This window comes from Papilio machaon, chromosome 22, assembly GCF_912999745.1.
Source record: "Papilio machaon chromosome 22, ilPapMach1.1, whole genome shotgun sequence".
NCBI classification, from domain to species: Eukaryota; Metazoa; Arthropoda; class Insecta; order Lepidoptera; family Papilionidae; genus Papilio; species Papilio machaon.
Window position 1 is genome coordinate 6313020 of NC_060007.1, and position 25450 is coordinate 6338469.

General features: G+C 35.8%; 1 protein-coding gene across 1 annotated transcript in view; it reads right to left on the bottom strand.

The window, feature by feature from the left end:
- Positions 1-25450, bottom strand: part of LOC106713966 (neurobeachin) — a 327564-nt gene that overhangs the window by 124701 nt on the left and 177413 nt on the right. The window contains exons 22-39 of the mRNA XM_045683613.1: positions 25251-25415; positions 24906-25085; positions 24074-24172; positions 23421-23528; positions 22920-23064; positions 20751-20921; positions 19887-19975; positions 19029-19184; positions 17512-17622; positions 16834-16933; positions 16514-16614; positions 16209-16416; positions 15769-15931; positions 15591-15663; positions 15285-15421; positions 15000-15171; positions 14447-14576; positions 13604-13740 (exon numbers count right to left, since the gene is read on the bottom strand). Coding sequence (XP_045539569.1) covers positions 13604-13740; positions 14447-14576; positions 15000-15171; positions 15285-15421; positions 15591-15663; positions 15769-15931; positions 16209-16416; positions 16514-16614; positions 16834-16933; positions 17512-17622; positions 19029-19184; positions 19887-19975; positions 20751-20921; positions 22920-23064; positions 23421-23528; positions 24074-24172; positions 24906-25085; positions 25251-25415 — 2445 coding nt within the window. The remainder of the gene's footprint in view (positions 1-13603; positions 13741-14446; positions 14577-14999; positions 15172-15284; positions 15422-15590; positions 15664-15768; positions 15932-16208; positions 16417-16513; positions 16615-16833; positions 16934-17511; positions 17623-19028; positions 19185-19886; positions 19976-20750; positions 20922-22919; positions 23065-23420; positions 23529-24073; positions 24173-24905; positions 25086-25250; positions 25416-25450) is intronic.

Sequence of the window (25450 nt, forward strand, 5' to 3'; positions counted from 1 at the left end):
TAAAATGACCATAATAAACTAACAAACCGTAACTAATTGTTATTTAATAATAGGTCGTTATGCGTCACTCTCGGAGGGCAATAATAAAAGCCGGGAGTTTTTATTGTACCTATACGTATACAAGAGCCGGGGCGCCTTGTTAGCGCCGTGTGCTCGTCACGGCTTTTATTATATTGACATTTATACAAATACTAGTATATGCCCGCGGCAATGCCTGAGCACGCGCTTCACTAGAGTTTCCAACTGCGAAGTTATCTACACAAAAACAATTCATTACCCGTTTTTTTGTTTTTTCGAAGAGATGACAGGACTTTTATATGTTTTCATTTGTGAAAAAGTGCTAGGAACACACGAATTTTTGTGAAAAACGCCATCGTCGTTGTTAAAAATTGTGTAGCGCGTATCGGACGTTAAGAACACTAAAAATCTACTACTCATTTTGACATAATCGACGATTACGATACGAATTATTACAGATATTGGTGCTAGGCCCACAGTATACTTTATACTTTATCCAGAAGAGTATATATTAGAGGTTACGGAATTTTATTTGACATATTCGAGGTACGAATATCTCGAATCTTTTAAATACTACGAGTACTTGTTCATATATCAGTTTCATAATAATTTGTCTGTTAAAGACTTATCAAATGGCAACAAAGTACAAACAAAAAACTTTTAAATTAATAATTAAGAAATGTTTGCATATTTTTATGAATCCTGTCTCTCCGTACGTGGGTCCAATGATTGTGAGTGACGGCGCGCGCTGCGCTGTTTTACATACAAATTACATACCAACTACTGAAGATCTCTCCTACAGTTAAAAAGAAATCTTATGTTATTAATTTTTAAAGGGTAATGATTAAATTTTAAATATTTTATAGAAATCCTAACAATTATGAGACCTTTCTCCTAGTAATAAATAACACAAACCTCCAATATTTAAAACATATATTTTTTTTTATTTAAACGTGGGTTAAAAGGTTAAGTAGATACGTTTCAGTGCGCACGCCCGTGTCTGTGGCTTCATAACCCGGAGCACATAAATAACGGTAGCTGCTTTTAATAATGAGTAATGAGAATCAAAGAACGCAGGATAAGGAGTGACAGGCTAATAGATGAGTGAGGCTCCGAGCGGCTTATGCGCGCCTGGTGCTTTGTGGTTGTAATGGACGCGGCTCATTAAAATATATGATTAATTTTTGCGGTAAAACCAATACAGTAGTCACTTACCGACAACTAGTTATCGTCTAAACATGGATAAAGCTTGTGATGAATCTTATACAGCTTTTGACAGCTTTTAATCTTCGGTTACGTCAAGTTTGTAGAGAGTTGCAGAGCTTTAAAGTTCAGGCTTGTATTGGATACAGAAAAGAATAATAGACATGGAACCAGGATCGCAAATAAATTGACATAACTGTGCAGGACTATGAGAACTTCCCGGATTATTATCAAAATAAAATTGATAAAATTACTCCACTGGGTAGCCTTAAGGAGCTCAAAGTTTATACAAATCTTAAATATTTTTTGCAAGTCAGTTTGCTCTACATACTGAGTAGAAATTTCTCCTATCAGCCCCGACGGCTGTAACAAAAAACAAACCTCAGTGCCTACTCCGGCGTACTTCCGAGCGAATTGTTTTTCCAAGTCACGCGATTCATTTAAGCCGACACAAACGAGTTTGTTCCGTTGCCGTAATAACGTTAGGGTTGAAAGTTAATGCATTCAAAATTCTGTTAGTATTAATAATTTATATCATGGCAACATTCTTGTGGACCGAAACACGACATAAAATTACATTTGTCAGGTAAAACCAGTAAGTTCTTAACGTTTTTTTTATTTTTCACACTCTAATTTTTGCAGGATAAAATACTGAAGTTCGTATATTAATAGGCGAATAGTTGCTGTAATAATTAAGAGGATCTTTCTTATTAATATTATGACACTTGACAACCCTGACATCAGACTGTCAGAGTTTGACAGGAGGTCTTTAGCGCTGCGCAGCGCTCGGCCACCCGCACGCGCCCCGAGGCAACCACGCTGTACAAACTCATTCCTTCCTGCTAAGGTAAACTAAATTGCCCTTTTATCGGAATAACGGTATATTATATATGCTTCTGGTAGTCATGCTAGAAGGAAATTACTTGTTACGTTGTTTAAGAAACGGAATTAATAGAAAAACTTTTTCGTATATTTCGATACGTGTAGTTAAAAAAAATACATCACATCGTGTTCGATGACAACAACGCGTATAATTTACACACGATATGCATTAATTATAAAACCTAACCTCAAAATGTGGCGCCAAAGGCTATCAACGCGTAAGAATGCGCGGTCAAAATCGGTCGGTTTCCCATATCACAGTAACTTCCAGGAAGAATCGCCGACGGCCTGACAATGCAGTCCTCGCTTTCACGTCACGTGCTCAGATGACTTTATTTTAATATTGCGCGACTCTTTTTTATTGCCTATTGTTTTTTTCATCCAGGTACGTGTCGCTACGTCGGCGCCTGTTTTCGGTACATTTTTCACTAATGTTTAAGGTGACCAAACTTTTGAAAAATATGGGATATTACCCTTGTAACTACAAAAATATTGAAATAATTCAAATCTAAACATCACTATTATTTCTCATTAGATTAAATTTAGAATACTTAATCAGGGAAATCTGGACAAAATATTAAGGCAACGTGTAATAAATTTTCATTACTCGAAAGTGTATTAAAATTGTGGTCCCTCTATTGTGCACTTATAATTCCTGTCCTGCTGCAGAATTGTAGAAGGACTTCTGTGAACTCTTTATAATTGATGTCCAGATATACTTCACACCTGATTGTTATCACAGGACCTCAATTCAATGCTCATTATATGTAATGCATAGAGCGATGTACGTGCCGATGTGTACAAAGATTACACGCGTAAGTAATTGCTTCACGATTTAGCCTTGGTATAAAAAATAACACGCTCGTTAAAAAACGTTCTGTTTTTGATATTCAAAACTAATACTGATCACATCGGCACTTCAGTTACTAGAAGCTAGTGTGGGAATATTCCCAAATATCGATAGATATCGATACAAAAAAAAACATTTTGTTTTTGTATTGGAAAATGGTATGGTTAATTACGTTCTTCGTGTGAGCTAATTTCATTGTTTTTAGAGCTTTTACAGTTTTTAAGCAGCATAACTAATGTTGGGGATATTTTCTATCTCCGTATCTTTAGACTGCCATATTTACAGTGACATCTGTCTATATTTCTAGTTTCATATTCATATATCTTGTTTTTGCCTGACTTAAGATACTACGGAGGTTTTAATCCACAACACACTCCCGAGGGAGGCATACAAAGTACCAAAATTATAAAATTATCCGTAACATTACACAAAAAATCAAAGTAAATATCACTATAAATCACAAAAAAATCAACAACACGCAAATAAATATAGCGTATAAAAGCAACCAAAACAACAGCGAGGGTCAGAACTTAAACAATATCTGTTAATTTAATAATTATCGTGTTTTCCGACCTGGTTGTGATACCTATAGGATTGCCATTCTTTACCACTGATGTTCTGCGTAATATTCTTCGAAATGTGTCTTTTATTGACCCTATCAGTCGCTCTCACCACCCTCCCCACCAGGGAGCAGCTGGTGCTGAAAACCTCCTTTGGATGTTGGAAGACCATCTTGTTTTTACTTATGCCCTTTACCGATGTGCTAAAATCACCTTGAATGGGCCCTTGCAAAGTCCAGCCAAGTTTTGTCGGTATTGCTACCAAATTTTCATCTAAACGTATAAAGTTTTCTTTAATGATTAAACCCAACTGATCTGATCCAATTAATATACTTATATCTTGGATATCTTCTTTTGCGTCAGTTAACCAGATCTGTTGCCTTCTCAAGTTATTTATCAGCTTTGGGTTTTGCACTTTGGGTAAACTTCCGCAAAGCACATCTTGTTCCAACGCTGTCATAGTAGTATGAAACTTATCATCTAAACTACTAACTTTAAACTTGAAGACTCTATGTATCTTCGCTGGTTTCTTCACACCACTAAATAGCGAATGACTGAGGTTCTCGGTACCTATTGCCTGTAGACCAAGATCATCTGCCAACTCCCTTTTTACGTACGTTCTCTGCGAACCAGAATCTAGAAGTATTCTTACTTTCCTCTCTTTTTTATCAGTAGATACTTTGACTACTAGTGTCTGTAACAAGGTAGTTATGTTATTACTTGATAAATTATTGTATACTTCCTTATTGCTATCGCAATGCTTTTCTGGTGCATTTTGTTCACACGTCTTCGGTTGTTCGTGGAGCGTTGGACAGAGGACAACTAAATGCCTCTTACTACAACACATACATCTAATAAATGCTTTACAATACTTGGCGAGATGTCCTTTCTTTAAACATATGTAACATCCACCCTTTTTCTTTATTGCATTCTTCTTTTCGTCGAACGACAGTTTATCTGCCTTGTTGCATTCAAGAGTGTTATGACCTTTATCACAGAAAAAACAAATGATCACCTTACCTTCTTTTTCTTTGATGACATTGTTCTCCTGCTTCGTCGTGAAACATGACGTCGTTCGAATAACCTGTTTTGGAACGCTGTTATCAAAGGAAAACTTAGCAAGGTCACACCTGCCCTGCGCCTCAACTTCATTTTCTAAAAATGTCATTAATTGTTGAAGTTTCGACCCTTTCTGCGTTGGAATTTTAGCCCATTGCACTAAAATATCATCGGGCAACGATGATTCAATTAATGGTAACAGAATGCACTCATATTTATCCCTACCTATGCCTAATGACTCTAATATTTGCAAGTTTACAGAAATTTTATCAAAAATGCCAACAATATCTAAATTATTTTTCGAAAGTACAACATCTAAAATTTCACGAACATAAATCTCAATTAATACTTCATCCCTGGCGAATCGTTTCTTCAATGTGTTTATCACCTTTTCGTAATTATTCTTTATAGGCGGGTAGCTCTCCACCAACGTTCTCGCCTTCGAATGTTCCGCCATACAACTTAATAGATATGTAAATTTTTCTTCATTCTGTATCCTTGCATCTAAATGAATTTTCTCATACTGTGTCCAAAACGGAATCCAGGACTTTGGATTGTCGTCAAATTTTCTCATATCCATTTTGGGTAAGTGAAATTGTATTTGTGTGCATTCTTGTTTGTTCAGGTCTGGTCTATTAAATTTTATTTCCAGCCATTTTTTCTCAATTTCTTGACAATCGTCGAATTCTTTTGTTACTGTTTCTTCGTCATAGTTGACGTCTTGCAACAAAATTTCTTGAATTTTATGATCCAAACTTATTATTGCTTTAAATTTAGCTTCCAAAAATTCGATATCGACGTTAGTAAATTTTTCTTCGGTCGCCGTGTGTCTATTAAAAATACGTCGGAGCTGAGACCTTTCTCTAATAAATTTTTGAAGGTCCATTTTTATTCGTATTTCTTCGGCTTATTTTTCCACTTATACGTGGTCAATAGTCACGGTCGCCACTAATATGTTGGGGATATTTTCTATCTCCGTATCTTTAGACTGCCATATTTACAGTGACATCTGTCTATATTTCTAGTTTCATATTCATATATCTTGTTTTTGCCTGACTTAAGATACTACGGAGGTTTTAATCCACAACAACTAATGTTACCAGGGCACTAGCGTGAGAAAGAGGCATAAAGGTGAGCTATACATTTATTGCCGCTGTAAATGTGTAAAGTTATCTTCCATGACGTGACGAGTGTGATACCAATATTACAAAAATCGATGCCGACTTTGCTAATGTTAAGGTCATGTACGAATTTCACGCGTAGAAATTATAACAGTGTAACACCAGTGTACACTCATAACAATGTTATCTGTCTTAATATCTCTGCAAATTATATTGATAAGTTAATCTTGAAAATATTCTTGTCTCGGAATTGTTTCCGTTACAAAAATGACTGTAAGAACACTATGGTGGCTCCCACAGATGGTTTTATTTAGACGTATAACAAAAACTATGCCCAGGAGAGCAGAACTTCCTAAACGAACACTTCCTATCGCCGTAACTAGCTGCATGTGCGGTGTGTCACACAAACAGGTATTGATTTTGTAATTTCAGAGATCCGTAGGTGAAAGTGCTAAATAATTAAATTAAATTTACATACAATTATAGAAAAAAACTCCACCGTGATTTTTCGAAAGCGATGTACATAAACTTCACTAATTTAACAGTTCCAAAAAAATATAAAATCGAGATTGACATCTAAATTCTGTTGAAAAAGACGCAAAATACAAATAAATCTGCATACGGAACCCGTGCAACACTCGCGTGTATCAATAGTTCCCAAAGTTGGTATTTGTTATATTTTTTCAATGCCCTCGTCATTAGCTGTCATAGCAGCGCTCCGCCCTCCGGTTAGCGCTCCGCTGGCGGCAATTAGGGCTCCGCTGGCGCCCCCGGGACCGCGTCCGGATGCCTCGAATGCCCGTTGCCGCGGAATGCGCCGCGGGTGATTATTTTTGTATTAACTACCGCCCTATTGCCATTGCTGACTAATTTTAAATGATCCCTGATTTATATGGAATGTACTTTAGTTTATGAATGTCGTAACTATTAAGTGAAGCGTCTCAGAATAGCAATCGATATATTTATGCCGAATGTGTATATGTGAAACGTTTAATTTATGCGATTCTTATTTAATCGCTAAACTAACGATTTATATCACAATACCCCTGTAATCGTTGGTTTCCGAGACTAACATCCCCGTATAAAACATATTGTTCTCTGTGTTTTGTTAAAGATAATGAGCGATAATGCGATATGTTTTATGCAGGGATTTTGGTCTCAAAAATTGAAAGTCTTAGTAATATTATAAATGCTTTTGCTTGAACACCTTGGTTTTCCCGCTGCTCGTTTGCCCCCTTTTCTTATACAAAAAAAAAAAAAATGCGAAAGTTTAGATGGATGTTTGTTAGAAGGTATCTCCGGAACGGCTCAACGGATTTTGATGAAATTTGACACAGATGTAGAGCATAGACTGAAAGAACACATAGGCTACTTATTAAGTTTTTTTTAAATTCCGCGCTGACAGCTTCAAAAGTATTGAAAACCATTTTCATACCAGTTCTGATACATTATTGCCCCACTATTTATTGTCAGTTAAAACAAGTTTCTTGTGGATAAAATATTAAGTAAACTAAATGTAACGTCAGAGTTACTCTACTTGGTGATAGTGACTAGGAGTGCAGCAGTATGTCGGCGGTGGTCTGGTAAGAGCGGGCATGGAGAGCGCCCCGCGGCGAAGGCGCCTAAATTCCGCTGCACCGAACACTTGCTATACTATCAACCGATTGAAAAGATAAATTGAACAATAGTCATTAGCTTGTTGTGGACATGGTATACTACAGTATCATGTCTAGAAATTTAGTTATTTTTCTCATCACAAATTGTCTTTTATAAGATAAACGAGTGGCAGGAACAACAAAGTGATCAGCGACGCCCATGAAAAACAGCAAATCAACCAGAGAAACTGAAGATGCCTTGAGAAAAAGTACACTCGCTTCTCGACGGATGCTTAATGCTAAGAAAAGACTTTCTTTAATATCTGTAGTTATAGGCAGTTGAAGAAGACATTTAAATTTCATCACAAAAATAAATAAATTTTGGCATGTCCACACTAAGATTTACAAATCATAATCGTTGACTTTCTCTATTGAAACTCTCGATCAAACATCGAACACAATGCAGAAACGACAGGTAGCCTATGCGCCGTACACAACACAAAAAACATATTATGATACCTTTTCCTACCTATCCAATCACAGCAAAATATGCTCTATGGCACTTGCAATAAGTATTATATTTCTATATGCTGAATAGTTGCTATATCATTTAATGTAAACTTTATTTTAAGCTTTAACACGCTGTGATACAGTTCAAAATCGTTTAACAGTGTAAGGTCACAAATCATATGAAACGATGACACGTGTCAAGATTTCCGGGAGCTGACAATGACGTAATATGTTTATCGTACGACAAGCGGACGTTAACAGACCCCGACGGTCTGTGGAAACGTGGGAGCACAATGGAAACAGATCTATTGTATGATAGTGATCTAAACAGAGATAAAACAACTTTCACTGTATTAAATAAAACACACGTTGTTATGGAAGAGTGGCGCGAGAATAAGAGAATTTTCTTTATTGACCACAGACAACATATAGTACAATTATGACAGATAACATAAGAGTGATAACAATCGATTTAAATTTGCATAAACTTAGTAGAAATCTCCATTCCTATTTGTAATGCACATCTGTAGTTGCTAATTGTGGATGTATGAGACCAAAATCTGTGAATAAAAAATATTGTAATCCCAGTCATTATCTTTAACAAAACTGAGATAACAATATGATTTAAACGGAGATATTGGTCTCGGAAACCGACGGTAAGTGAAAGTAATTTTACGATGCACTTATCCTGCTCATGTTTAGAATATCAGATTTATCTACTTTTGTACTAAAAGACTGTTATAAACTAGATTTCGATTATTGGGAAGCTGAAAGTTTTCTGCTGAAAGCTGAAGCTAAAAGCTGAAAGGGCGATTTTCACTTCAGTGAATTAAAAAATAAATTCTAGTAATAAAATAGCCTACGTTACACAGCGATCTTGTAGCTTTCTAATGTCAAAAGAATTTTTTAAATATGTCCAGTAGTTTTTGAGTTTGTTCGTTACATACAAAAATACAAACCTTTCCCCATTTATATTACTAGCTGAATACAATCCACGCGGAATTAAAAAAAAAACTTAATTTGTACACTACGTGTTCTTCCAGACTGTGTTCTATACCAAATTTCATCGACAACCATTCAGCCGTTTTTGAGATACCTTGTAACCAACATCCATCCATCTAAACATTCGCATTTATAATATTATATAAAGGTTTGTGAAGCTTCTGTTTGAAAACAATACCCACATAAAATAGTGTTATCCGTTTTGTATTTAAATCCGTTTTCATCAGCTTATTGTTTATTTTGTTTGTGCAAACGTATTTTAATTAAATACGCTGAGGATATCGCATTTCTAATATTGCTCGAGTCGTTATCCAGTAATTACACCTGAACCACGATATAACTATTATAGTTCTTATTACCATAGCATAAAGTTGAATATATATTTTTGACATGTTACTGAACATTTAATAGTTCATATGATAAATCTTTTTAATTTCGTTCATAGTTATAAATATCCATGTAATTGCAAAATTTAATTAGGAATCGGTACATTTTATAATCGACATTTTAGTATATCTGGCTAAATATGTTGAGTTTGTTTATATTGCTATCGCCAGCTTAGGATTTGTCTGGGCATATTACAAATGAGCGGTATTCGAGACTTATCGGTAACAAAGGCAGTAATGATGTTTAGTCGTTACCAAGTCTTTGTAAACAGAAAGATAGAGCAAACTTAATTTTTCTGACATCGTGACTTCTAGTATTCCTGATAGAAATATTGTCTATTGATGTATTATTCATCTTTAAGCGTATCTTAATTTTAGAATAATGCCACCTGTCAATTAATGCACTCATAAATTAATGACACTATTTATACAAAGTGATAAGTTGATTGGAACGTTTCTAAAAAAACGTTAATTGATGAAGGTGGAATTCAGTTCTAACACCTTGCCTTTTTATTGTTTATTTTGTTGCAAATTATTTTGTAATGTGGTGCATTTACCAGCCGGTTTTAAACTATTAGTTAAAACATTGTTGTTTCCATCGTGTTTACTGAACCGATTTCAATATTTTGGGCTTATATTTATTCTTCAGATTTTATTTTCATTCTGCGAGTACGAAGTCGCGGGCAAAAGCTAGTTTAAGATAAGTTTATTAGCAACACCGTCTAACTGTTGAAAGATATAATAGAAAAGTAAAAAACATGAACAAGCAACACGTTATAACAAGTAAATAAAAAACTTTATGTATTTAGAAAATATTTTTATATTAATAAACTATGACTTCTTATACATTCGATATTCAGTAGGTTCAAAATAATCTCGGAAATTCCAATTTTAATATCCACATGAAATCAATTTCTAAAACCAACAAAACCGTGCCCGAGGATGAATAAAATTAACAAGCGGCCAATTCATCACACGGATAATGATGTACGCATCAATAAATCGATATCGATATAATTTTGAAAACCTATCTCGCTCGCATCTGCCCTCTCACTCGCACGAACAGCACGACACGGTTAATTAAAACGAGGCATTAGCATAAACAAATAAAATGCCCCATTACGAATTCAATTTACAATCTTTCAAATCGGTTGAATTAGTCGCAGTAAATAATATCTCTGATATTTTATTGATATCGTGGTCTAATGCACGAGTGGATAGCGCTACATCTTATGTAAAACTGTAGTACTACAGTTTGTGATTATCAACTGTAAATCATACTTTGTCGTCATTAAATTTTTGCAATTAGTAATCGTTAGTATTTTTTATGACAAATTTTGAGTTCCGAAATTCTAATTATGCTTAGAGAAAAATTAGATCGTCAAGGGAATAATGAATGTACTAAATTATACAATCGCCTTTGCTTATCGCTTCAAAATTTATTAAAGGCCAGAAACTATGTAAGTGTCTCCGTTCACATTTACTTTGATAAGCAAATATTTTTATTTTTATTTAAAGTTGTTCAAATAAAAATAGATTGTCGTGTTTTTTGCGCCTTAAATACGAATTCACAACATTAAGTATTAGCTAACATCAATTCTGCTTACACAAACCACTAGTTTTAGTTAACTATTACACGGTAATTGGGATATTTAGCGAAATGAAATAGAAGGATTAGTTATTTTTAGCATCAAACATTCTTAATAAACTACTTAAAGCTTTAATTTATTTTCAATATTTTCACAAATAATACAGTTTATATTCATAGCTATATTTCAATAACATGACATTTGATCAAATCTAAATTTTCATCAATTAATAAATCTTAGACTTCCCAGCAAAATTTAATAAGAATATTTTAGTAACATAACTCATTATCTTAGCTCAGCACAACGCGAAAGTTATATTTTAGTAGTTTAATTTTTTTTTTTTTAAGAGAACGTCGTATTCTATTCAAAATTAGTTAAATCGTAAGAAATAAGAATAATCGTTGATAAGTTCTTAACAGTGAGTAGTTGAGGATGCGCGGGCGCAGTGCCCGCTGCCCGACCCCCGCACGCCGTGCCCGCCGCCCCCCGCGGGCAGCAACACGGGCGCGCCGCGGGGCGCCTTTGTCCCGCTGTCCGAGACTGAAGAGATGCCCCACACAACGACCTCGTAGGCACGCACACCACTATTTAATGTTATCGATATCGATAAACGTAACGTCTTAATTAACAGACGAAGTTTTTATATTTCAAAAATGAAAATTTAATTTTATTAACAAAAAGGAGATATAAAACAATTAGTGTACGACTTGAACATGACTTTTAGTATTGAATATAGAACATATGCCTCTTGCTTGCCTTATCTTTTAGAATGTTGAAGAAACTCACAGTATACAAGTTAAACGTAAAGATCCAAGATCCGTGCACATAAAAATTTTGAATCTAAATTTTAGAAAAAACAATCTAGAGGTTCATAAAACGTTATAAAGTAATGTTAACTAAATGTCTAGTATTATATTGTTTCCATAAGAGACAAAAATTACCCATCGAGATTTGAAAAGTCGATATCAAATTGGCGAGTAAGGGCCGTCCCTAGTATGGCGCCTCGCGAGCCCTCGCGCCGCGGGGCCGCATTGTCCGCTCAGCTAAAGTGCCTCATATTCGGTTACCCGCCTATATTACACGCCTATACTCAACATCGATATCCTTTCAAACAGACATCCTTATTCTTAATAACAAATTTATTCAAACTCCATCCTTATGGCATAGTAGTTAGAGTTTATTTTTTAAATTCAGTAATTTACTCATGTATCGTTTGTATTCGGGATTAAAGGATATATAATTCTCATTTTACTACTTCTTGTACAAACACGATCCTTAATAAATAATCGAACAAAGCTCCAACGTCACACCTTATTTGAAATCACCTTTGTCATACCACTCGTTTTATACATTATTTATAAATTTTAATGTGCATAGAAGTAAAAAAATATATCTTTATTCATAAGGCAATAAAATATAAAATTTATGGTTAGAATTTCATTAATACACTATAAAACGAATGTTTACGAAATTAATGTCCGTATTATAAATATTGAATGATTCGTTAAGATTTGTATGTAGAAAGTCACTTGTTTGCTTTCGTATGAATAAACAACACTCGCTCTAATTAATTAGAAATATCGATCTTATTTACATACATACATACATAAATACTTTATATATGTATTCATTATAATTTTAAAATGTACATTTCAACAGTTCAAATGAATTACGTCGACCAACTGGCATATGTTTTTATGTAACCTAGAGAAATATTTAATTTAAAGTTAGTAGTGGTAGTAGGTGTTCTTTTATTCATGTACTAGGGTCGCCTGCGTTACCTGCCTAAGTTACTCTTGCATATATAAGTTACGTTCCTGTAAAATTCCCGTCAAAATCGTTAAGTTAACAAAAAAACTAAAAAAGTTATTATAAACAAATATACATTAATTGGACAATTAATAGATATTTTTAGTTTTTAATATTAGTGACCAGTTTTGTCGCATTTCCCGAGACACAACTGAACTTTCGGCGCTCGTAAATCGAGCAGTTGTTTTATTGATCGTAAAATTTGGTCTTGTTTTAACATCTGACGATTTCTTAACGGTTACAAGTTCACCAAACTTCGAAAAAAAATTGGAACAGTTCTAATTTACTTAATGATTTAAAACGACTATTTTTATCTAATTTTTAATTTTTAATTATCTTAATTAATACTATACCTGTTTTAGATAATTAGATATAACTTTTGCTTGAATAAACCTGCAGAGATTATAAATAATTAAAATTATAAATGTAATTAATTGAACTCTCTTTTTGGTTTCTTAAAGGCTTAAGCGATTTATATCAAAAACTATCGTAACAGAGCTGAGACATAATAAGAGTAAAATAAAAAAAAATTATTAATATCCTAAAAATAATTGAATAATTTGTCACCGTAGTCATAACGCTTTATTGATATCGTTTCAATATAAATTTTATGGCTCAATTACGCGAAGTTTTTACTTGCATTTATCGCGAAACAATTTTAGTATAAAATAAGATTATACGAGTGTTAAAATGTTGATTTTAAAGTGCTCGTATCAATGACCGGACATACTAATTTAATTTACTGCCAACATTATAAACTGATAATGAATATTGATTTAATGAAGCCATTAAATTTACGAAAAATTAAAATTAAAATGCTAAGTTCAATTTATGAAATATCCTATAGTAACACTTTTATTCCAATAGGAAACAATTGTTTTTGAAAATTAATCTTAGACTCGCTAGATGGCGTTGTAACAAAACTAAAAACACTTTACAGTAAGAAATAACATTATTAACAAGTTAACTGTACGTTTAAATCACGGAAAAATAATAATTATACACCAAAGTCCACTTACCTCAGGGTCGATCTTCTTAAATTCAGGATCCTCTTCATCCACTTCGAAGTACAGCTCTGTGGAGGTGAGGGAGACGGTGCCAGGGGCAACCAGCCCCGGCGCCACCAGCCGCGCTTTTGTACTGATGTTCACCGGACCTGGGGAAAGAAGAGGTCATCTAGAGGTCAAAGCGACCAAACGGAGGATACAGAAAAATACTATTCACGTAATTAACCGTTTAGATATTAACCTAATATTATTTAATATTCGGTTTATATTAAACTAAATGTATAATCAAAACTAAGATATTGTTCTTTACACAATTTTGCATTTGACACGTGAATTTCAAGTTTTAATATGTACGTTTAAATTCATATTGAAAAGTACAAAGTATATTATCAGGGTTTGCATTGAGAGGTTATAAAACTTGTAACTTCCGCTTTCAATTAATCTGCGACAGTTACGCAGAGTTGAAATGTTAACGACGTCAGAGGGCGCAGGTCGCACACAAATATAACGACCTCTTATAATTTATACAAACCATACTATTTTATTGCTTTTACTTAATTTTATGGCCACTTTATATCTGTTACTATTTGATAATTAAATTAAAAAAAATAGGTTACATTTTAAACGACATTTTAAATGTTGAATCTTATGTAGTATACGACACAGTAGAGACTATATCAGAAATATTGAAATGTAAGAAAAAAGAGAAGATTATTAAGAAATATCCATACTTGTTATTTATCACTTGACTAAAAATGTGCTAACTATAAAGATGATTCTAAATTCGTAATTCTATTTTCACTGGTACACGCTGCTGGTCGCACTGGTGGAAAAGGAGTTTAAGATATCACAAACCGGTAAGTTCTTGCTCAGCGTCGCGTTCGTCGAGCAGCGCGTCGGCGTCGTCCAGCAGATCAGCTGCGGGCGCCGGCAGCTGCGCGCCGCCAGCAGCCTGCGCGATGCGCGCGTGCAGCTCCTCTGTCGCCTGACACACACATGTCTTACCACACGTTTCCACTGCTGACACACTTGTATACCAACTTTATGGTTATTTCTGTTTCATTTAAAGATAATGAGAGGGATAGAAATAATTTTACAGAGGTAACAAGGCAGTGCTGCCTCACCGTAACATACCAATAATAATTCAGAAGTACCAGGATAACAGAACATAGAAGGAAGTGTTTTACATCAGCATTACTAGCGAATGTTTAGAACCACTTAACATATCGCGTGTTGTATCTACTAAATGTTGAATAGCTATTGAGGATATTTATTTCCTACACATTACAGTGAGATGTCATTCGATATTCAAATCGAAAAGTGATGATAGCAACAACAAAGGTGCTTTATTATAGATCTTACGGCGACAGTTTTCTGAATGATATTCGATCGGAAGTGTGTAGTGTACCTGTAGTATAGCGTCGCTCGGTGGTGTGGGCGGCGCGTGCGCATGTGCGGGCAGTGCGGCGCGCCGGCGCCCGCGCGGGTCTGGCACCAGCCGGCGCCGGCGCCGCGCGTCGTCCTCCCACGAGTCCAGCTTCCAAAAGCCCTCGCTGGAACCCTCATCAGTTCCAGTGATACTGAACAAAATATACTCTATCAAATATTACTTCGAAACAATGTAACAAATATATGCAAAGTGTAAATGTGTAAGAGAGTGTCAGCTGTGCTGTGTCACGTGTGTCGCGTGTACCTGGCGTGTGCGGCGTGGCGCAGCTTGTCGAGCAGGCGTGCGGCGGCGGCGTGGTCGCGGCGACGTGCGGCCGCAATCAGCCGCTCACACGTGCGCTCCTCCTCCAGCCGCTCACTACTGGTGCTCGCACACACACACTGCGCGACATACATACATACATACATATACATACAACATACGTTTTTACATAAGTAATACATTTATAAACTGTCGACTGGAGTTATGATTCTTCGAGTCAGATTTGTAAAATATTATAGTAGGTTATGGTACGGGCACTTGCTCGTACAATTATGTAGGACGTCTCACCTCAAAGTCGGCATGCTTGAGGACATCATCGGCCCTCATCCTGTTCAGTATGAATTCAGCTTCATTGGCAACCCTGAAATTGTAACTTATTTTCAATATTCATCCTCCACCTATTTACTTAATCTACCTCTTTCTTATGTTTAAAGATGATAGACAAAAAAGGTTATTAGATGGTAACCTGACGATGTGGTCGCGCATGGCGTGCGAGAGCAGGCGGCCCTCGTTGATGAGCTCGATGAAGGCGAGGCCGGCGTGCTTCTGCAGAGAGTTCTGCCACTCCTGCGAGCACAGCAGCATCACCAGCTCCACTACTGACGTGCTCGACTTGAACGTCTGCAGACCTGCAACGATACAGAACGCGAGCTTTACGATCAAGTCTCACTGCTGTGGAGTCGTTACGTAACCTCACTTAGTGTAGAGTTAATTTGTGAAACAACACCAAGGGTTACTTCTCACAACTTATTGACTAATTAACGAGCCTGAATTTGTCAGTTCCTACATCAACATTGAAGGAAAAAATAAGTAAGACAAGTAGAAGTATTTTATAATAAGAGTACAATTTGTATTAATGCAAGTGTTACGATAGTGGTACTTTATAATTAGATAGTTCGTTCATACCTTCCATGAGCAGCTCCTGTCCGTGGCTGCCGACGAGAGTCTTGGAGAGGAAGGGTGCGAAGTCCAGCATGATCTCCCGCAGCAGCGGGCAGACAGGGCCCAGGGCCGTCTCCAGCTTGTGTGTCAGCGAGGCCTCGCGCGACGCCTCGCGCCCCGCGCCCAGCTCGCCCGCGCCCAGCGCGCTCAGCCCCGCCAGGGTCTCGTTGTCCTTAAAATAATTACACCGACAATGTTAATTGCAATAACCTGTTACGATAGTTTGTTAAGTGAAAAGTTTATGAAGACAAAGGTGATAGTGTATTCACCGGGTGCAGATGTCGCTGCGACGCCTGCAGGGTCCTCCGCTGATGCCTCTGCTGCAGCTGTTGCTGTTCCGCGTTCCTCATCTGAATCTGCTTCTCCATTTCTGCTCAAAAGAAAAGAATATTAGGTACAACTATGTATTTAAAAACCCCGAAATAATAAAAGAATACGAATCGAATAAGACCTCATTCGTCAAAATTTGGTTCCGGCGTTACTTTATTTTCAGTTAACCAGTAAAAAGCTACCTACTTTAGTGTACAACTAAATAACGGAAACATTTCCGCTACTTTAGTATACATGTACTAAATCTACATTGGTATACCTTCATGAATATTCCCTTCGTGATCCCTCCGTGTGATAGTGGCAGGTCCTCGCTCCTCCTCGTTCAAGTTCACATCCGTCCACGACTCGTCATTGCTCACCTAATTGAAAATAAAGAATAGGTACTAACATATGTATCCTTAGTACCGATATTTAAAAAAAAATTACTGATCTTTACGTTATTTTCATTCTGATTATTACGTATCTCCAGAACAGTTAAACGGATCATGATGAAATTTCGCATAGATGTAGAACATAGTTTGGAAGGGCAGTTACTAAGTTTTTTTTTTAATTCCGCGCGGATGAAGTCGCGGTCAAAATATAGATAACTAGCTTTTACCCGCGACTCCGTCCGCGCGGAATAAAAAAAAAAAAGAAACGGGGTAAAAATTATCCTATGTCCGTTTCCTGGTTCTAAGCTGCCTACCAATTTTCAGTCAAAATCGATTCAGCCGTTCTTGAGTTATAAATGGTGTAACTAACACAACTTTCTTTTATATATATAGATTACGAAAGTTTGGATGCATGGATGTTCATTATCACGTTACTACGAAACAACTGAACGGATCTGAACGGAATTTGGAATAGAGATCCTTTACAGTCTGGAAAAGAGCTCAGGCCAGTAGCTAGTTTCTTTTATTACACGCGTACGAAGCTAGTTTTATTATAATTTTCTTACTGGATGTTTATTATCGTCCATTGCAATCTCACTCGATGTCTCTGGATCATTGTTTGTGGTCTCCGTCGAGTTAAGATGAAACGAACCAGCATCTTCAATCGAATCTACGCTCTGTTTCAATATCAATAGAGTTCAATTTCATATACAGTCAGACATAATAAAATACAATGTATTTATTCATGAAACAATCAACAAGTAAGGAAAGTATAACACATACACAAAAGCAAAATGTATGGATTGAAAACATGCAAGAAAATAGAAACTTGTAAAAAGCAAGCGAAGCATTAGTCATACATAATGTACATGCTAAATGCTAATCTATCGAAGAGTATAACTAGCAAAGTGCTTACATTCCAAACAATTTTAGATTAAATTAATTCAGAGATTTTCTGAAATCCGTCTAAAGTACAGGAAATGTTAATTAAATATGTTAAGGGAAAGATATTGATAAACTTAGATGTCAGAGACAAACTCCCCCCTTGTTGTTTTTGTTATCGGAGGAAAATCTTCATAATATACCCTGCGTTTTGGGGGTAATCCCCTAAGTAATAATATTTTATTAAGCAGTAGCAAACTGTGTACTGTGTAGTTCAAACTGTGCTTATATTATACTATGTTAAATGTTAGTATAGTGAACATAGCGTTAGCCTATACCTCATGTGTTATCACTCCAAGTTACTATTAGTTTCCATTGCGAAAACATTCCAGCAATAACATACTGTTTTCCCTTGTATGAATAAAAGTAACAACATGTTTCCTCGATGGAAACTGACATTTACGTTGTAAGTTCTTCAGTGACAAGCTTGTGCGCTCAATCTGCTCCAGTTAAACGATTTGGGTTCAATATAAATCACCAGCATTATACGCAAAATAATTTATTTATTAGTAATATAACTTTTCAAATTAGTAGGGTTAATCATTAGATTTGTATCAAAGTTATAAATAATTATTGAAGATGTAATCGTTTGAGTTGTTTTGAAACTTTAATGAACCAAGATCGTCACAAAAAATTCCCTTATTTTAGTGTGATTAGTGAGCGAGTGTCACTAGAAGTGTGTGCTGTAGGAACTCGTACCAACCAGGTTGACTACTGACACCGTGATCCCAGACAACGTTTTGGACCTCGCACTCGGAGGCTTATGAGAGGATAATAACATGAATTTAGTATTTATTAAAAAAAACATCATGAAAAATTCTAAGACGACATAACTACTCGTATATTCTCACCCTAAAGGGAACCATGATATTAATTATTTAAAAAGTTATTTATTCGAAAAAAAAATTTTTTTTTGAAGAAACAAAGAAATCTAATCTTTGATCTTTTCTAATTCAAGAAAGGAAAAACTATAGTAGCATTGTTATATTTTCGTAGACTGGAATTAAAAAATCTAAAAGGTTAGTCTAAAGTTTTGGTTTCACGTTCTAGACTAAGACAGTTAAGCGTCAGTAAAGGAAACCTAGGAGACCAATCACCAAGAGGAAATGATCTAAGACAGCCTGCAAGTCCCAGAACTGACCTTGGGCTTGGGCCTGGTCACTCGGAGACTGGACTTGTAAAGCGGTTCCTCCTTGTCCGAAGCGGGAGAATCTTCACCCTTTGTTTTTTCGCTAGTATTCGGTTTCGCCTCGTCCGGAGTAGTTTCAATACGCGCCACACCTTCTTCTTTATCGTCCTTAAATATTTTAACGCGTTTGCAAAACAAAATAAATGATATAAAAGCGCCCAACCGAGGCACATCGAGTCAACTAACGCACGTTTAGAGGCACAATGAAAACCGATGAGAGCAAAACAAAAATCCAAATGGAACCGAACTTTGTACCTAAACATGCATGGACTAGACAACATGGTATATCTAAATCTATCTTACTGAACGATTATATCTAAATTACCAGACATTAATGTTTATTGTCACAACACGTTAAAAAGAAAATTCATGCCAACTCCATTAAAATTGAAAAAAATATACGTGTTAAACTTTATGAAAGTAGTTAAAATATTAACCGATGATTTCCAAGACCAAAATCCACGTTTAAAACATATTGTTATCTCTGTTTTGTCAAAGATAATGACAGAGATGACGATATGTTTAATACAGAGATTTTAGACTCAGAAATCTACGGTTAACCTACTACAAAATGACATGTAGATTGACTTACAGATAAGTAAATACTACTAATATGGTCATACAAAAATACATTGGTATTAAAATAGAAAAATATTACGAAAGAAAAATCTATTTTATAACAACTATCTACTTAATAATCTACAATATTGTTATCCTTAAAATTTGTAGGGATTTCTTACTCATGCCAGAGGAAATTGGACATTAAAAACGTTTAATATAAGACTCTATTTAGTATAAATGAAATCTTACCTTCATCGAAGGAGAGTCCAACTCGTTCATAGTAGAGTTGTTTTCGTCTACGACAATCATTGCGTATTCCACGTCATCACCGTTGTGGTCTAAACAAACGTATAAAATATTAATATATTATATATTTGTTATTCACAAAAAACATCAACAAAGCTTTTAAATAAGCAAGGACTTTAAGGGACTACGACCAAATGTTTATCATAATTTTTTAAAGCAAAAATTTTTACGTTATACTTGTATGCAAAACAATGTTAAGCATTCCGACTGTTAAAAAATCACTTATTAATTTTTATCAGCAGTAGCCTATAAATCTTACAAACTAAACTAATCTATATTAAAGGGAAATTTGAAATAAAAATCAAACAGCCTAAACTAAATCTATGATGATGAGGTGATGTTGCAAATATTAATAAAAAAGAAAACAGCGGTGCTAAAGCGGAACAGATATAACACTGTGTTGTCTTCCTCGGGATGTCTAGACTTGTTCTGTCTAGAACATATCTATGATCTAGATCCTAAGACAAAACAGTGAGATCACGAACTTCGACAACATCGATAAAACGTCTCGCATCGTATTGCTAACGTATACTACTTTATCATATTTAAATTATTATGTAAAAGGTTCTTTGCCTTATACGTTTTTCTTTAGAAATCTATTTAGTACATTAGTCAGTTTCTTGGTTATGGCTCTCCCTCAGCGGATTGGTCATTTAGTACATTAAAATTATACTAAGATAAACGTCAGTATAAATTTGTTTAGTATACGGAAATACGTAGCAATTTTTTTTTTAAATCGCGTGTATTTAGTACACTTTCCCGTGAGCAATACGTTGCGAGCGTGCGTTGCGCGTGCGCAGCGCGTACCCGCGTTCGCGCGGTAGCTAGCGAGGCGTGCGTGCGCCGAGTGCGTATTGTGCGCGCACTGCTTGTGCGAGTGGGCGTGCGGGTGGCGATGCGCGTGCGGGTGCCCACCCGGCAGGAACTGCGGGTACACGTGGTGCGACCACTGCGGGAACAGCGGACGCGTGCCCCCCGCTGCACATTGCCCCCAGTGCACCCAAATGATACCAAGTGTTTTTGATAGAATGAACAACGAAGACAGAAATTAACATAAGAAAATAATGTAAGTGACAAAAACGAATTTATAAGCAAATATAGCGAGAATTATAATAGTATATGATTTAAATATATGTAGTTTTAAAACAATTAAAATAATTGTAATGTCATATTTTTTGTATCGAGCGAATAGTGTGTTGTTTTTGCAACATGTAACGTCAGAGAGAGAGAGAGAGAGCGGGCGAACAAATAACAGAGTTAATGTTACCAGGTGTCCAAACGTGACGCGGAATCAAGCGGCGTGAAAAAAAAGAAGAAACGACACATTCATATAAGTCCATAGAAACACGTCATCATTGTCACCTACAGACACGACATTATTGTACTATCGGATATTCACAGCACTGTACAGTACGGTACAGTGCTGTACATTGTTGTAAAATCATTAAATACCATATATTCTCATGATATTATTACTAAAATATTCTTTCCTAATTTAATTTAAATAAAATTTGATTTTCATCACTTTTTGATAAATGAAATAATTGACCGGAACAATAATGAAAATATATTTTTTAAATGTGTTTTATAAATTAAATTGTGATATATAACATGAATTAAATTTGGAATTAATTGTAAAATTCCGTGCGACTAAGCATTTATAATAAAGCAAAATAAATGTGAAAATGATTTCAGACAATGTTCCGTATATACTACCAAAATTATAATTTAATTTAATTCAAATAAGTCATTCAATGTTAAAACATGTTAAAAAAAATTATTTACCGAAAACACTAAAACAGGCAAGAAATTAAATAAATGCTATAACATTACTAGATGAATGATGACATAACTTACAATTTTAATTGAAATAAAAACTAATTATTCATTTAAAAAATGTACTACATATATTTTTAAAAAATACAACGAAATTGAAATATTTTATTTATTTATTTAGTTGTTTTGTCATTTGTAAATACTGTTAGTCTATCGTACTAATATTATAAATGCAAATGTTTGGATGGATGGATGTTTGTTTGAAGGTATCTTCATAACATAAATCATGTTGAAATTTGGCATAGATGTATAATATAGCCTGGAAGAACACATTTTTTTATTCCCCACGGTCGGAGTCGCGGGCGACAGCTAGTTGTAAATGAATATGTTTTATGCAGTACACCGTAGACAAATATAAATTATAGATGGATAGTTTAAAGTCTATAGTCCCACAAGGATCTTATTGTAGTTTTGACATTGACAGAGGTCGCCTACAAGTTTTAAGGGTTACCAGTGAGCAAAAATTACCTAACTTGTTTCGTAAATCGTCCATGCTGCAACTCCTTGCAATATCTGTTCTGATATTAATTCCTTACTATTTAAATTGATACATCTAAACTCAGTAAATTAACATTTTAACTGTAACATTTTTATGGAATTTCTTAATTATGAAAATGGCAACATTAAACCTTACAGTTGCCGTTCTCTTATTGGCCAAAATGTATCGATTGTTAGTTTATATTTGCCGATTGCCATAAGATCTTTATGGAACTATAATCCAGAGACAATTTTAAAAATGTCATTAGCATGAGACGCTTTGTATAACTTCTTCTTCTTCTTGAGGTGCCTCTCCGAATAGCGAAGGTTGGCGGTCAGTTCTCCATATTTTAACTTTGTATAACAGTATTGGAAAATATGTAATCATTTCACGAATATATTTATGTATCCTATTTTCCAAAAAAAAACTGAAGTGTCTAAGATTACGTCAGATTTTTTCTTTACTGAATAAAAATGAATGAGCGCCGAAAATCAGGAAGAAACATTTAATTCCTATTTTTCATGTTTCGTATTTTATGTCCTGAGTTGAGAGTAGAGAGCACATTGCGACTTGAATCTAAACTAGATGTCGAGTGTGAGTCATAGTATTGTTATGGTGAGTGTGGCGAGCGTGGTATGGTGAGTGTGGTATGGACGACGTACCATGGTGTTCGTGGTGGTGAGTTCTGCGCGCGCAGTCGGGCGGCGCGTGCGGCGGCTCCAGGATGTCCCGGTACTTGGACACCATCAGCACTGAGATGAAGTAAACAATCGCCAGAGACAGGAACTGAGCCTGCTTCGTCTCTTCCTGAAATAATTCAATTAATATTAATGAGAATATTACTACATGTTAAACTTAAGCGCGGAATAAAAAAAAATATCTTGTAATAATAAAAAATATAGCCTATTTCACCCGGAATAGTGTAGCTTCCCAAAATTGTAAGAATTTTTCAGATCGGTTCAGTAGTTTCAATGCAAACAAAGAAACAAATCTTAGTAAAGTTTAGTTTAAAAAATGTGCAGATGTTTGTTACCACGCATCTCCTTAACAGCTGAACGAATCTGGATGATATTTTGAACAGTCATTGATTATAGTGTGAAATAACGTATGGGGACTAAGACTAAGGCGACAGCTAGTCTCGCAGTAAATATGAGGTGACTCACCACATCTCTGTAGATGACGGCGCGCAGTCTATTGACGTCCATGTCCTGCAGCAGCCGCTCGGGGTCCTTCACGGGGCTGGCCGCGTCCGCCAGGCTCGCCACCACACTCTGCTCACATACAGACATACATACATACGCTGAGTCTACACTATTGTAACATCTGGATTACAACATTAGTGCTAGGACAATGTTACAAACTTCACGATAAATGAATTTCACTGCTATATACATTATTATGTATTATAATATCATTTTTTCATTATTGGGAGTTCTGTTTTATTTAGATAATGTTTCGGTAAATGTTTGTCTTCTTGTTATTGCTTAAACAATCGAAAAGTTTATATAAATGAAAATATAAAAAAATTAAATTACATTAAATAACAGTAGAGAATAGACAGTACTAAAAGATACCTACGAAAAATATAACCTGCATGCAAAATTAATAAATCTACAGTTCTCTATAATAATCTAAGTTATTTTATGTAAAATTTAAAACCCATCAACGTTTGTATTTTATTTTTATTGATGGACTCGTCCCAAAGTCATAAGAAAGATATGATTCTTGGACAAAAACTTCAGATTGCTTCAGATGCCCCGCTACACCTAACATTGTGTTCCGAGCCGTGAAGATGTAAAATACTGCACACGCTAACCTTAGGTGCGGGCGAGTCCGGGGCGCGAGCGGCGCGCGCGGCGGCGCAGCGCTGGCGCTCCTTGCACTCGAGGCAGTTGCGGACCGCACACGTGCACACCTGCGCACACGCTACACGCTACAAGCTACCAATACACACTACTACTAGTACTATACACAATCTAACTCTATATCGGAACACGCATTACGTGTAATATGCCGTACAACACGTGTAATACGACGGACAACACGTGTAATGCGAGGGACAACATGTGTAATGAGTTGGACAATACGTGTAATGCGAGGGACAATTCGTGTATTGTGACGAAGAACTTGTGTAATGAGACGGACAATACGTGTAATGCAACGCCCAATATGCGTATTGCGACGCACAACACGTGTAATGTGTGTATTTAGTACACAATTTGGTCTATCGGAATTTAAATATAACTACGTCTGTTTATTTCTGACAGACATATTTAACAGCCATGAATTCATGATATTGACATACATTCACTATGTCTTAATTTCTCCATAGAATTATAACTTGAACAGATCAAAACTACTGGCCGACTATAATTTCGGTTCTATTGAAGTAAGACTTGTCTAAAGAAGGCATATATATTTTTCCTACGAAGCAATACTCTAATAGATTATCTCAAAATACACAAGAGAAGTCAAGAAATAATAGAAAATCGTTCGTAAACTCTAAAAAGTAGAAGAGGTCTCAAGAACGAAAAAAACTAATTTTATTAACAATTTGTTCATTATTTATTTTAAGGCTTTATGTACTAAAAATTAACTATCAATTTCCACGATTTCTATCAAAGTACTAGATATAGGTTCCCACTGACCAGTCTCAAACACTGCCTCAGTATCCCACCACTGGACATATTCTTCTCAGCCTCGAGCTCGGCGAAGTTGAGTGCGCTGGCGAAGATGAGGACGTCGGCCATGCTGACCAGCCTCTGCAGGAAGGTCACCGCCACCTCCACAGGCATGCCCTGTGTCGGCTCGATCACGTCCAGCTCGTTCTGGAACCACGTCACGAAGAAGATTAATATTTCGTGCGTGGACTAAACTTGAACCAGGTGCATATAGTTTTTCATTAATGCTTCTTTATCATTTATCATCATCATGTCACTATACGTCCCCACTGAGGGGCTTATATTTCTTTATTTTCTTATGTATTAACTAACATTGGGTGATGTGGCGGAGGCGAGCAGCGGCAGCAGTCCGCCGCAAGCAATGATGAGGTTGTCTGCGAGCTGGCTGATGAGGTGCACGGTGTTCACCACGAAGATAGCGTTCTCGCTGCTGTTCACGAAGTCTATTACTGACTTGGTGGAGTGACTGCGCCACACCTACGGTATTACACAAGTTACACTGGATTGGGATT